The following is a 14,991-nucleotide window of genomic DNA, read 5'->3' as shown; positions in this document are numbered from 1 at the left end:
TAAAATGAAAATGATTTAGGTATACTACTTCAAAACTAAAAAGCAGCACTCTTTTGGTATTGAGGTGCAGTGAGCTGGGTTCAGTCATTTGTTACAGGCCAAGTGACTGCAGAAAAGTGAACAGGTTGAAGAGGGTCACATTTAGGCAGAATTTTTCTGACAATAGAAGAAGAAGTGAGACTTTTGGTAGAAGATCCAAACATCAGTTTGATTGCTTCCATGCCTCCTGCTAGGTAGGTACTCCTCAGACGTCAAAAGCTGCATACTTGGACCTCTCTGGTGCCTGCTGGCACTGGGCAACTGGACTGAGACAGGAAAAGGGGAATTAAAACTTCCTCTTTCCCTCTTGTTTGCCTTATGAAGAGTAGATAGGATCATACCACAAAATTTAAAATTTCACTGATAAGTTCATGCTATTAAGGAATGCCAGGAAGTCAGCCCCAAGTTCAGTCCCTTCTTCACTCAGCATTTGCTCCAGTTGCCCCCTTTACCCTCACCCTTGCCCCCTTTGCCTTGGCTTTGCAGTGTGTCTGTCAGTAGACATGAGTTGCATTTTTCAGTTCAGCACAGACAACCTGGACCTGCATCGCCCATATCTCAAAAAAATTTAATAGCTAATGAACTTTGGAGCATGGGGTAGACATTTTGCTCTCTCTTCTTGAAAGGTACTTGGTCTTTTAGGGTATTTTGCCTGAAAAAGTATTACTTTACATTTTGAAGGTACCAGTTTGTACGCTTCTGATTCCTAGTGTCGTTTTTCCCTTCTAAAACTATTGCAGTTTAATTTTACAATTTGCTGAAAATTGTCATATTCAGCAATGCAAATATCTGAAATTCCATTATGAGATAAACCACAGTAAGAATGGAATTGGCTGTCTCTCAAGCCACTTGACTAATATGCTGTGAAAACTTAGTGCGGGCATGTTAATAATTATATTCTAATTGTTTTGTTGGATTTGTTTTTGTTCATTACTGAATGATCTGCTGTACTTAAAGGCAGAATAGTAGCGCTCTTGTTTATGCATTGTGGACTGACCGTGGCTTTCTACTAAAGAGTGTTTAAAATGTCACATTTTATGTTTGCATGTGACCCGGATGGCTTGAGGAGATGCCTCTGCAGCTGATTTGCATTCCTAAGACAGCAAAGCTATGCTTAAAGTCAATAGCAGAGCATCTGCAAGATCTTTTAAAATACATGAGAAGACATGTGCAACTGATTGCTTTAGTCCCTGGGGAAGTTTCTTTTTCTTTTCCTGGTACTATTTGGGAAAATAAATTAGTGTAAGGAAGTCCTTCAGAAAGGCATGATAAGAATTTTACTGCTTTGAAGACGCTGTATTTGCAAATTCTATTCAGCAAATAGGAGTTATTTGTATTTTGGTGTTTCTGAATGAATGTATGATACTGAGCATCTGTAAAACGGTGTATGGGTCTGTCAATGCAATGTCAATTTCCTCTGTAGAAAAGAAGCTGGATAGTGAGATCTTCAGGGCAGGGCCTGTGGGTGGGGGAAAATGGGGTCTGGTAAATCATCCTTTTGATGCATATCCCTGCGCAGACAGGGGCAGAGGGTAAGTGCAGTTAATTCCCTGATCCTAGGGTTGCCTGGAGATAAGCTGACCCCTGGCACAGCTTCAGAGGCTGCATTTGTTTGTTACTAGCAGGAGCCTCTGTGGGCCGTTATGGGAGCTAGAAGTTGCCGGAACACAGGAATGACCCAGTGTGCACCCACTCTTGTCATGTATCTTGCCAGTAGGCCAGAATCTCCCATGGAGGTGGCAAAGCGCCAGCCTTGCTCACCCAGTGCTTGCTGGGCAGGGCTGCTGTGCCAAGGATATTTCCTCAAGGGGCAACATGGCTGATTTACAGCCCTCTTTAGTCATAAAGCAAGAATGGATTTTTTTTTTATTCTAAAGACATTTCAAAGGTTCCCAAAACACAGTGAACACTTTCTAAATGCACACAATAAATAATTGCATGAAGTTAGAAGCCTGCACTACTGCAGTGTAGCTTACCTTTTCATTACTAGCAGTTTGGGTTCTAACTGTTGAATGCATTATTTCTTCCACCAAATAAATGTGTCTGAGAAACATTTACTGCGTCTCCAGATTTGCTGTTTTGTTTCCCAGGTTGTCAGCCACCACATGGTTGTGTTTTCTGTAAGAGCCAAGCATGTAATACGTATTCCACTGAGATCCTTCTCGGTACCGTTTAACAAAGCAACTGAAGCTGATCTTTCTAGTGCAGAGAAGTTAGTATGTGGCTGCTAGAGCAACCATCTTTATAGCTTCTCCAGGTTCAGCCCAACTGATTTGGTTACTTACAAAGAGAATTGATCTACTCAAACAGGCATTAGCAGAATCTCCAAGCAATAGTAACTTTAGTTTTTCCTTCACAAGCATGAAAAAACCCTGTTGTATCTGTTTGCTATTGGTGGATTTTTGAAAAGTGGGAGAACTGCAGGTGTCTTCATGATGATTTTGGCTTATGATATGTTCTCCTTCTGAAAGAACATAGGCAATTGTGAAGAAGAGTTTATGGATGTGCATAAAACCCACCAAATTCCAGGCCAACAGAGAAACTGCCCCTGTTCCATCCATTAAAAAAAAAGCCCCAAACTCACCCCTCCACCCCCTAATAAAACTCCCTCTTTTTATCCCTTAACTGCGTGCCCTTTTTTCCTGTCAGTGTGTTAGACCAGTGGTCTCTGAAGTGGGATGTGTGCACCCCAGGTAATGCACAGGGCAATCCATTAGAGTGTGGGAAGAAAATATTAGAAGTTCAGTAGTGCGTGTATACAATTCATAATAAATATACATATAGTAGGGGTGCATGTTCAAAAATTTCTTGTTGATGTGGTATGTAATTAAAAAAGTTTGGAAATGACTATGTTAGACTCTTCTGCATGAGGAAGTTAGTGTTACCATAGAAAGATAGAAATGAAAAAAATGAAAGCACCTCTGGGGGATGTGTAGTTCAACTTGTGACTCAGAACAAGACCATTACAAGTACTGGAGCCTCCTTTGCCTGAGTCAGTAAAACCCCTCCTGATGGAGGTTTCCAGCCCTGGTTAACCTCTTCCAGTGTTGCACTGCCCATAGTGACAAAGCTGGTTTTGATTTCTAGTGAGAATTTCCCAAGACCTTTTTGTCTGTCACTACTGAGAAGAATTTGGCTCTGTTTTCTCTTCTGGTAGAGAAGAGACCCTCTTCTACTAGTTTTAGGCTGCTTTTAGATTCCCCATGTAGGTGCTTTTCTTCTCCAGACTAAACAAGCCCAGCTCCATCATCCTGTCATTGTGGGTCGTCTTGGTAGCCTTCTACTGGATCCCTTCCAGTTTTTCACGTTCTGAACTGGTGGCCTAAAACTGAGTTTAGTATTCCAGGTGAAGCTTTCTCAGCATCACATACAGAGGGGTAATAACCAGCTTCCTTTGATCTGCTGGCCATGTTCCTCCTGCTGCAGGTCCTGGGGGGAGATTGCCAGAATGAAAAGCAAGCCAACGATGGCAATCATTATCTCAGTCTACAAGTTGTTACTTGGGAGGTTTCTTAACAGATACTTGTTTTCTAAAATATAAACCCTCTAAATCTATCCTATCAGAAATGTGAAGAGCATAAAGCAATTAACTTCTTTTTTGAGACAATGAACAGGGAGGTGTTTTGTTGCTGCCTGGAGTTGTTAGGGGTTTTGCTTTCAGTGTATGTGGCTTAGGTTAGCTTACTTGTGTTTTAACTCTTCTCAACCAAGAGAAACAGTAATACCGTCAATTAGTTGTTCTCGGGGCTCTTTGTTTGAAACAATTAAGAAATATCGGTGGAAGCTGGCTAGCAGCAACAGCTTGGGGGAGTTAGCCCTGAATGAGAGGTGGAACAACTTGTGTTGGAAAAGGTAGGATATGCAAAAGAGGTAATAAAGTTATTCCCTTCCCTGGCAGCTGAAATTAATAAAGGACAAGATCTTAAGCATCTTTTATTGATTTCCACGTATTCTACAGAAAGGAGGGAACAGTGGGACCAAAGTTGATGGGTTTTCATGGAAGGGAATAATTTGGTTCACTGTATTTTTGCGAAATTGAAAGCAGAATATAGCAAGTATAAAAGGTCAAAGTTTCAGTAAAGCAAGAGAGAGTTTCAGCATTATCTCAGTCTCTCTTAATGATTTTGGCACCTTAGCATTTGGAAAAGCAGGAGAGAGAGCGAAAGGGAGGATGACTGCCCCGTAAGAACCTTCCAATGCTAATGGACTTGGAAAGGTGTTAATTTGTAAACTGGTTCAAGTGGGCCATCTTGCTGTCTTCTTTTTCCATATGCAGGGTTTTTAATTCTTGCCTTCCCCATGAGCTCTGTAAAGGTTGCTAAGGAGCTCCTTCACTTCACCGGTGCCAATTCTGTTGTTAGCGTTCTTGTCAGCTGCTGGAGGGACTCTTTTTGCCAGGGAGCCAAATCCTTTTGTCATGAATTCACTGCTTCCAGGGTTTCTGGCTTTACATAGTAGCATAAGCCTCTGCTACTCCATACTCACACTGTGCAGTTGGAATTGTGCGCTCCTTTTCGCTTCGTCCAGTGCAATTAGCTGTCACTGGACATTGCACGTCAGTACCTCTTCCACTAAAGCTCTCTTCCTTGCTCCAGTTTTTTCTTCAAAACTGTGATTTTTCCAACTAATCTGTATGTCAACATTTCCCATGCTGAAATACTGGCAAAATGTCCTAGAAGGACTGAAATTGTGACTTTTCAGTATCATTAGCTCTGTACTTTGCTTGTTGGTGTTTTTGCTTTCATTGATTGTTTCCCTGATAAAGCTTTCTCCAGTTTCTTCCTTTTGTAGATTTTAAGGTTTGGAAAGAAATATATCTAAACAAACCTCTTTCATAAAAAGTGCTTAAGATCTTCATCCGGTAATTTTTGACTTACTGATGTACTTCAAGCCATCCATTGTGTCTCTAGATAGGTTGTTCTGATGCTTAATACTAACGATTAGGGTTTTCTTCTCTACCTTTCCTTGTATGTGTAACATCTGAGCTCTAAGTTGAGCCCAAATCTTCTGCAAGACATTCAGGTGAATGGCAGAGTAACTTGCTTAATGAGTAATAAAATTTAATGTTGGAAAAGGGGAGTGGTCATGTTTTGACCCTTGGTCTCCTGGATAAAATAAAGTTGTATCAGCAGAGACTATTGTCATAGAAACTTACAGTTCTCTAGATGTGGGAAGGAGAGATGAACAGCTCGGCACTCTGGTGGAGTTTACATTGGCAGTAATGTAAACTCCAAATGGTAGTTGGAGCCAGCTGGACGCCAAGCTGCTGTCATGGAGTTTTTGGTGAATGCTGTGGAGCACTGTGTGCTTTTTTTCAGAGGCATTTCAAAGGGGAGGACATCTTGAGAATGCTTGTCTGGTAGGACAAGTCCAAGGTGAGTCCTGGGAGAAATATCAAGTCCTTAGTGGAATGCAATCATCCAAAACCAAAAAAATACTTCTACTAAGTAGAGAAGATACCAAACGCTCTTCCATTACATTCCTAGATGCCTTCAGTTCTTTGTAGATGGGTTTGTCAGGAAATCTGTCTAAAGGAATGGGCTCATCAGCTGTTTGTGTGAACATTGAGAGGTGGAAGTGGAGGGATCTCTGAATGAGAGCCTTGATACAAGGAATGTTTCACAGCCACATCTGATGTGGCTTCTTGGAAGTGTTTCGTTAGGCTGGATTTTTTCATCATTGCTGAAGCCATCAAAGGATGGATCAAGAAATACACTGTGAAATGTAAAAGTATTGTACAAAGCTACTTATCCTTCTGCTGCTCCTTACGGTTGGCAGTGGCTTGGTTACTTTGGCTTACTTTAGAACAATATGCTTTTTTATGTCCATTCAGCTTTTAGGCTGGCCTGAGATAGTTTGGGAGTGGTCAGCACAGGGTTTTGGGGGCGGAACAGTGACTTAGAGCTTCCTTTCCCCAAAAGATGTAACTGAGGATCTTGACTGGAGTTTTCAAGCTCATGCAATGCAGCTTAGCTATCACCTTCTCACAAAAAGAACTACAAAGATGGGAATGTATGAGAAGCTGCTAAAATACAAGCTATGATAGTAGAATAACTGCTCCTTTCACTTCCCTGCCATTGTTGGACCGTTCTCTGCAAAGCTATGAGGTGATTTTGCCCTTCAGCTGCTACAAGAAAGAGGAAAAGGAACGTTTTTACATACCTTTTATCTGGACCATGGCGTGGGTTAAGCCACTCTGGGATTATTTGGTGGATTTTTTTTCAGGTTCCTTTTTCTTTTTTGTTTTAACAGATTTAGTGGATTAAAATACAAGTTAATCTATAACATCTTAGTTTATATAGCTGTGTCCTAGGCACATCCAGGAGTTTCTGCTTACAACTGAAAGAAGCTTGCAAATTTTACAAGTATTTGCCCTTTGCTGCCAAGCAGGACAGTAGAAGAGTGAGCTGGATATTTTTCTGCCTTGCATGTGGGCACAGTACTATTCATTTATTTCCTGACGTCACTTTTCAGTAGTGTATGATGCAAAGAATCCAGTTCCTCTCTTAGGTTCTGCCTGTAAAGTTGATGATCAGTGATAGTAAATGTAGATATGCAGGTCTGACCCAGGTGCATGAAGAGATATGAACATGAATGATCCTGGTTTTGTCATGTCACTCCTTTAAGTAAGGAGCTGCACTTCTGTGTTATCAGTGTTCTCACAGATATAATGGCATAGATTTAGTAGGGGCCTGCAGCAAGAAACACGGATGCTTTGCAGCAAATACACCAAGGGGAGTTTGTACCGTGCATAGAGAAATCTGTAGAAGCTATGAGAACCTATTGCACTGAGTTAATGATTCCATGAAATAAAGGGTTAACAGCTGACCAGTGAGTCTGGACTCTGCATCAGACAATAGAGAGGACATAGCTGAAATATTCAGCAAGTTTGTTTTTAATCGAAATATAAACAGAGCTGCTTTCATGGGAAGTGCCTTTCAGATACACTTGTTTCTAGCCTGGGAAGAGTTGCACAGAGTTTGCCTTCTTCCTGCAGATTACCTGCCTGGCTGCCAGTGGCTTTTCACTCGTAGTTTAGTGTTTTACACCTGTGAAAATTGGGTATGAAAAGAAATGCTTCATCTGTGAGCATGACAGCGGTCCTTCCCTCATGCAGCGTTTGGTGCTCTAAGGGTAATAGCAACAGTCCAAGGCCTGAAACAAGGGAGAAGCAAATCTTGGTCCATTTCTTCAAGCAAGTGCTGTTATTGGTGGGAGAAAGAGAGGACTTTTCTGTCTAAATGCTTTAGATTAACTCTTATGCACATAGGTGAAATCGCATTAGAGTGGGAGAAGATTTTAAGGTATTTCAGGAGTGCCGCTCCCCTTACTGCCCCTGGGTTCTTGGTAACTGGAGTCCAGTGACTCCCCTATATAGTCAGGCATCAGGTGAACAGACACAGAGGCATGAAAACAAGCAAGTGTATGGAGTTATGCTTGTAATCATAATTCCCATGCCGGCAGAGAATGCATTAACTTCTCCCATAAGTAGCAGAATCATCTCAGCCTGCAGTATAATTGGGAAGCATCTGCAGGTTTATGTGCAGAGATGAGATGTCTGTTGCGCTTACAATTTGTCTTACAGATGCTGCTCTCAGTAGATTCATCTGCTTTTAGCCTAGTGAAAGTTGTGTTTCTGGGGAGGCAAGTAATATTACTTTACTATATATTGAAATCACTGCTCAAGGTTTAACATCAAGCTTTATAATACTTGGGTAGACAGTCAATCTTTGTAATACTTGCGTAAATAAGCACCACTGATTTCAGTAGGACTGTAGCCTAAATCATGGGTTTATGCAGCCAGCTTTTTCTTGACTGTGTTTGCACCAGTATCGGAATCACTGTAATCTATCTGATCTATTAGATAGATACAGATTGAGATTTCTATAGCTCTTCCACACCACACACATTTCTGCAGTATTTCCTTAACATTCACTTTTATGGCTGGCGTGGATATAGTTAAAGTAATGGATATAGTTAAAAGACAGTGTTGCAGTTTTCTAATGTTTCCCTCATCCAATTAAATGTTTGCTCTGTACAGTATGTGTGCTATGTGAGGAATTCAGATGGTTTTCAGACAGGGCAGTGATTTGCAGATTTTCTTATCTCAGGCATTTCTTTTAAGTACCTTGCACCCTCCTCATTCAAATAATAGCAGAGCCAGGCTCTGCCATGAATTGAAGGGAAAAGAAGATTTATTTAGACTTGTTTCAGTGGAGCTCACAGAAATAGTGAGAACCTTCCTCTTTACATTAGAAAGATTTCTTTATGGAAAAGCTACATGATCATTAACATATCTTAACTTTTTGTAGGACTGGAATTGTTCCGTAACTTTCTTGTGGATTTTTTCTCCCTCAATCTTTTGAAGTGTATCTACTCAAGAGACAGTAATTAGAGATTGTTTCATCTGTGATTGTCTTACTGGGTTCCAGCCCTGTGAATGTTGAGGTCAATGGAACCATTCAGGTGTATGAAGCTATTTAGATGCACAGACATTTGCGGTATCTTAGTGCATGGCCTTTTCTGTGGTAGAAAATAGTGATGTTGAACCTGGCCTTATGTGAATAGTTGTTGGATTGCTTTAGACTATACCAGAATAATTAAATATAATCCTCATTAGTGCTTGACTGGTTAGTAAAATGTACCTGTAAAGAAAGGGATTAAACTGTTCCTGTATAAATCTCTTCAGTAATAGCATCCACATTATTCCTCATCCAAATGCATCCGTTTTAACGATATCCCGTAGTATTTTTGTCCAGTATAATTAAGTTGGACATAGTTCAGACTTGAATCAATTTAGAAACCAATTACTCTGATGCTATTTGCAAGCTATTAGAAAAGTTTACAGCTGTTTTACTTTTTTGTCTGTGTGGTGTGAACAAAGTTACACCTGAAATCTGTAGCTGTGCTGGTAACTAAACCCCATGCTGCTCTGTGCTGCTCAACTGTCTTTCAACCCCAGTTCTATCCTTTTCTCCTCGTGAGCAGAAGAGTGGGAGAAGACTGGCTCCCTCATCTTCATTCCCTCCCATCAGGCTTTTACACACAATGATAATATACCCCTGAGCCTTCTCTTCCCCAGGCTGAACAGTACCAGCTTTCTCAGCCTCTGCCTCTGTGAAAGATGCTTTAGTCCCAGTGATGCTCCAGGCATTTTTGTGGCCTTGCGCTGGACTTGTCTCTCTTGTACTGGGGAGCCCAGAAGTGGGCACAGAGCTCCAGATGTGGCCTAACTAGTGCTAAGCAGAGAGGAAGGATCACCTCCCTTGACCTGCTGTCCACACTCTTTCTGATGCAGTCTGGGATACTGTTGACTGCCTTTGCCATGATTTTTTTTTTTTTTTGCCAATGCCGTTGTATTGCTGGCTGATAGTCAGCTTGCTGTTCACCAGAACTGACCCCCAGGTCCTTCTCTGCAGAGCTCTCTTCCAGCCGGCCCCCAGCATGTACTGGTGCCTGGGATTATTCCTTCCCAGGTGCAGGAGTCTGCATTTCCCTTTATTGAACTTCTTGAGACTTCTCTTGGCCAATTTCTCCTGCTTTCAAATGCAGCACAACCATCTGGTTTATCAATCCCTCCTTACACTTTTCTATTGTCTGCAAACTTGCTGATGAAACTTTATCTCATCATCCAGGTTGTTAATGAAGGTGTTGAACAGTATTAGCCCTAGCATCAACCCCTGGGGTATAATGCTAGTGAGTTGCCTCCTAGTGGACTTGGTGCAGCTGATCACAAGCCTCTGGGCCTAGCCATTCAACTAGTTTTCAATGCACCTCACTGTCCACTTATCTAACACATGCTTTGTCAGCTTGTTTATGAGGATGTTATGGCAGATCATGACAAAAGCCTTACTAAAGTCAAGATAAACAACATCCACTGCTTTTCCCTTAGCCACTAAGCTAGTCAGTTCACTGAAGAAGGCTATCAGGGTGGATAAGCATGATTTCCCCTTCATAAATCCATGCTGATAACTCTCAGTCATCATCTTTGCCTTCATGTGCTTGAAAATGGTTTCCAGGGTTGGTTGCTCCATCACCTTCCCAGAGACTGAGGTTAGGCTAGCCAAGCCTGCAGTTCCCTGGATCGTCCTTCATGTCCTTCTTGAAGACACGAGTGACGTTTGCTTCCTTCCAGTCTTCAGGAATCTCTCCCAATTGTTGTGACCTTTTAAAGGTTATCGAGAGTGGCCTTGCAGTGGTATCAGCCAGCTCCCTCACCTCTTGTGGGTGCAACCTTTCAGGCCCCAATGGACTTAGACATGTCCAATTTGTTTAAGTGCTCCTTTGCTTGGTCCTCCTCCACCAAGGGTAAGTCTTCCTAGATCCAGATTTTTCCTGTGGCCTCAGGGGCTTGAGATTCTCAAAGGCCTGTCTTACTGGTAAAGGCTGAGGTGAAGAAGGTTTTGAGTACCTCAGTGTTTTCCATGTCATTTTCCACCAGGTCCCCTGCCCCATTCAGCAGTGGGCTGAATGGGCAGGCTGAACTAATACTGCAGTTTCCTATCACTTTAGTGTTTAAGTGCACACTGATAGTGCTTATAGTCATATAGGACATTTGACTAGACATATCTGATTAACACTGCGGACTGTGGAATGCAAAAGAACTTGGAACAGACGAGTCTGTTCTCATCTTCAGGGCTAGAGAATGTACCCTGGAGACCTGATCAAACAGTGTGAGTGGTGCAATTCTGTAATCTTTATTCCCTCTACCATTTGTCCTGCTGGATGTTTTCAGCAATCAATGTAATGTTGTGAAATAAAATGTTATTGCTCAAACAGATGAAAACTCTTCTTTATAGTCCTAACAGGTTGTTTTATAAACACTTCTTTCATAAAAATGTGAGTTGTTTTTTAACTTGTCTTTTACTTTGTTTCCTTTGCTGCAGAATCTCGAAGTTACACGGAAGCCATTAACCACTCTGTGGTGATGTCTGACAGCGCTGTGGGCACTAACCCTGCTGTGCTGAGGGCCAGCATGCAGACGGATCCTTCCTTTCAGCGCTGTTTTGCATCTTCATGTACTGTTTCAACTAACAGTCCTATTCCAGGGGGAGAAAGGTAGGAAAAGATTCTCCTACGTTATTGTTTATTTCTCATAACTATAGTTTCCAGCCAAGATGTTACGCTTGCATCTTCATTGCAGAGCATTTGTCCAAGGACTTTGGGTTTGCTTGTGACATTTAATGATGATGTTGTCCACCAGCTGGCCTTCACCACATACACAGATGTTATTTATAAATATGTCAGGGACACAACTAGCTTTAAAGATAAATAGGAATATAGAAATAAATAGGAATTTATAGCTCAGTTACTTTATTATGTGCTAGCACAAGCTCATACATATTTTCCTGTGTGCTTAACCAGCTTCCCTAATAATTTACTGAAAAGCATATCATGAAGTTTCACATTAGAATAAGTTGTATATAAGAGAGAGGGAGCACTCTTCTCACTGCAGTACATGCGTTTCTAGTCAGTGAAATGTCAGAGGATTTGTTTTTGGTAGCGAATAGCTGACTCCCTTTCAACCCCTCAGCAGGCTGAGGGGCTTTACTATCTCTCATTTGTATTGTGGTAAACATGTAGGGCTTGAATAGTATAAATTTACAAAATAGTCCTTGTCCTAAGGAGCTTACAGCATAAGATGAGAAATAGCAGGAAACACAGCAAACAAACAAGGAGTCCCAGGTTACTGTTAGAAGGTTCAGAAGACCACGGCAATGAACGGTCAGTCATTAGCTGTGCCCTATATTTACTTAATAGATGAGGTGTTATGTTACAGCTGATTAGGTTTCCTTCTCTATTGCTCTGCAACAACATTCCTTTGTGGCTAATTATCTTATTCTTGTTCTTGGATAATTGCCTCGTTTTTCACCCTAAGTATTTGGAATGTTGTTTGTTGGTGTGTCAGGCTCTCAGTGAGGTATGTCGATACCTATTTATCTTTTATTTATCTTCCCATCTAACTGATTTCATTTTCAATCAGTACTTTGACTGTGAAAGAATGTTTTTGTTTTGTGATTTATGAATGTGAATCATAAGACTGAGGAGAAGGCAATGTAACAATGTTACATTTCATTTAAAGTGGATATGAATTAAAAGGTTATCAGGCAATGGAGTCATTATCAAGTTTGCATTCCTACTTCAACCTTTATCTAGAAAATTTTGTTCCCTTCTTTCTAAGTATTTTTTCTGTCACTTTTCATCTAGCAGATAGCTACAGCTGTGCAGGTTTTTTTTCTTGCAGTGATGTCATCTTCCATTTGCTTCCATTCCCTTTCTTTATGGCCTTTCTACTTTGATCTATTCAAATCTACTGGTATCTATTTCCACAGTTCCCTTTTAATTAAAAATCCTTTCTTTTTTTATGTGTCTTCTGTCAGCTTTTTTCCCTTCACATCTCACAATGAGTTTGTTTTCTCTACATTTGATGTTGCTGGTAATGTTTTCCAGCTACCAACTAAGGGCATTTCACTTCTACAAGCAAGGAGACAATGTAAACTTTTATCAGATGGTTTCATCAGAAGCTTAGTTTGTCTTGTTTAGAAGGATATTTGTTGTTCTTCACTTGAGCAGGTGGAATTGCTACCCAGTAGAAAAATCTAATGTTTGCTGTTGAAATATTTAATTCTATCAATCAAAATGATTCCATCATCAAATAAATTAACCACTGGACCTGCCTCCCTTCCTTTTTTAATATAAATTAGATTAAAAAGGACCTGGTCTAAGAGTTGGGTCTTGTGAACTGTATTCTTATCATAGTTATTCATTTATTGTGTGATGGTGCACAACTACCTCCTTAGCCCATTTCTTTTCTTTTTTCTTTTTTTTTTTTTTTAAACGAGCATAAGAGACTCTGTATGTAAGAACTGCTGTGCCAGTGTCAGTTTTCTTCCATAAACCTCTGCCTTTGATGGCAGCCTTGGCTTAAGAAATTCTTGCCTCCTGCTGCTCTTCTCCAGGTAGCACTTCAGCTCACCACATAGAGATCTCCAGGACCACTGTATGTGAAGCAATGCTGTGAACAGCCTCACTGAATTGATACATATTAAAAGTAACCCTCTCAAACAGAGGGAAGGAAGAGTATTTTTAACTGTGATTAATTTGATGGCCTGGTTTACAGAGCAAACTCAGAAACTGTCCCATCAGCATGGCTAGGTGGAGGGTGAGATGAGGCAGAAAGTAATGACCTCCACTGAGTGATCAGGGTGGGGCTGGAATCCCTTGATCCAGCTACATCACCAGGTCCAGCTTGTTGCCAAAGAGCACCCTCAGGTGTTGTCCTAGGTGAGGCGATTCATTGCTTTCAATGATTGTTGCAGTGTGGGTGGTACAGTGATGTTTAAAGGGAATGATTTGGCTGTTGTTTTATTTTTATCTTCAATTTTTGTCTTTTTTTGATAGCTCTTCTGCAACAGAATGTCCTTGGCTTGAAAGCAGCCCTAAAGCTTCCCCATCGCTCCAGCTTTCAGTGGGAAACAGCAGGTCACCAGGAGGTTACCTTGGGCCCTCTGAATTTTCAAACGCCGTGCAAGATGTTTCTCTCTTGTCTCATTTCCAAACTCCAGGACTGCAAGTCGTCACCCTGAGCAGCCTGGAGAATTCACCAGCAGAGCCACAGCAAGAACCTGCTGTCAGCAGCAGTGCCCGGGCCTACCTGAGCTACAGTGGGGGCAACAGGGGCAGTAGCTCCCCCCCAGAGGAGAAACAAGCTACTTTCATAGCCAATGCTAACATCTCTCCTAAAACCATGAGCTCATCAGTGGCAAGTGCCGAGGACAGTGGCTTTTTCACACAAAACTTTCTTACAGTGGCCTCTGGACACAATAGCCAGAACAGTGCAGTTCAGCAGCACTATGGAGGGAACTTAGATGCTCAACCGCCTCTTCCAGAGAAAAAGAGGTCCTCTGAAGGAGACCGTTCCTTTGCCTCCGTGTCACCTTCTTCAAGTGGCTTCTCTAGCCCCCACAGTGGAAGCACAATCAGCATCCCCTTCCCAAATGTCCTCCCAGATTTCTCAAAAATGTTAAGCACTTCCCCAGTGCCAGGTAAGTTCTGCACCAGAGAAATGCAACATACATTAGATTTTATATGCGTTTATAAAAAGCATTTGGGGGATTTTAAAAGTGGGGAGAGGGGAAAGAAAAGCAATGAAAATGGCACAGAGGACTTGAATGTTTGCAGTAAGTGGCGCCAGTTCACTGGCTTTGGATGTATTATTCAGAGAACAAGGCTGCAGAATTCTTTCTGCACTTCCCTAGATGTCAGCCAAGGGCAGCCTACCTTTTGAACTGCCAAACCACAAGCGAGTGGTGTGGAGTCCAATTTCTTTTAATAAGGGTTGGCTTCTCTCTGCACCATTCTAGACTTGTGTCAAGAATGGTTAAAAATGTAGATGTGTATTCACTGGACCCCATTGAGAAGCTTTGTATTTAATACAGCTTTATAAATGTAAGAGTTTTTCATATTTTGTGGGTTTTGCAAAATGAAACTTCAAGAATACTTTAGGAATCTTAGTGTACGGTATTATATTTGCTGGTTCTAAAACAGTTCAGAGTTTGTCTAAATTGTCCTCATAATCATGAGTTTTTTGAATAATTAAGGTGACTGGGAGTTGGAAAGAAAAGTAAAAAATGCTTTAGTATTTAAAAAATTTCTTTACTTTTTTTTCATTTTATTTCACAGAAAACACAACTGATAAACACGTGACCGTAAAATTTGTCCAAGACACATCCAAGTTCTGGTATAAGCCAGATATTTCAAGAGAACAAGGTATATCAACTGATAGATACTCTGGCATATCCATTCACAGAAAGGCTAATTGGTGAATTCTTAAATTTTTTTGGTGCATACCTGATGTCTAAAAGAAATAATAGACAAAATAAAAAACCTAGAAGGGCCACAGTCAACCTCACTGATCACAGTCAACCTCACTTGAAAAGACTGAATTTGAGA

The 14,991-nt window shown here is 41.2% G+C and overlaps 1 protein-coding gene across 1 annotated transcript in view; it reads left to right on the top strand.

Annotated features, from left to right (window-relative positions):
• The window catches only part of TNS3 (tensin 3), a 121,567-nt gene that overhangs the window by 90,936 nt on the left and 15,640 nt on the right, over positions 1 to 14,991 (top strand). Inside the window, 3 exon segments of the mRNA XM_075704756.1 lie at positions 10,926 to 11,097; positions 13,441 to 14,084; positions 14,722 to 14,808. Coding sequence (XP_075560871.1) covers positions 10,926 to 11,097; positions 13,441 to 14,084; positions 14,722 to 14,808 — 903 coding nt within the window.

This window comes from Pelecanus crispus, chromosome 2, assembly GCF_030463565.1.
Source record: "Pelecanus crispus isolate bPelCri1 chromosome 2, bPelCri1.pri, whole genome shotgun sequence".
Lineage (NCBI taxonomy): Eukaryota > Metazoa > Chordata > Aves > Pelecaniformes > Pelecanidae > Pelecanus > Pelecanus crispus.
This window is presented reverse-complemented; position numbering and strand designations above follow the sequence as displayed.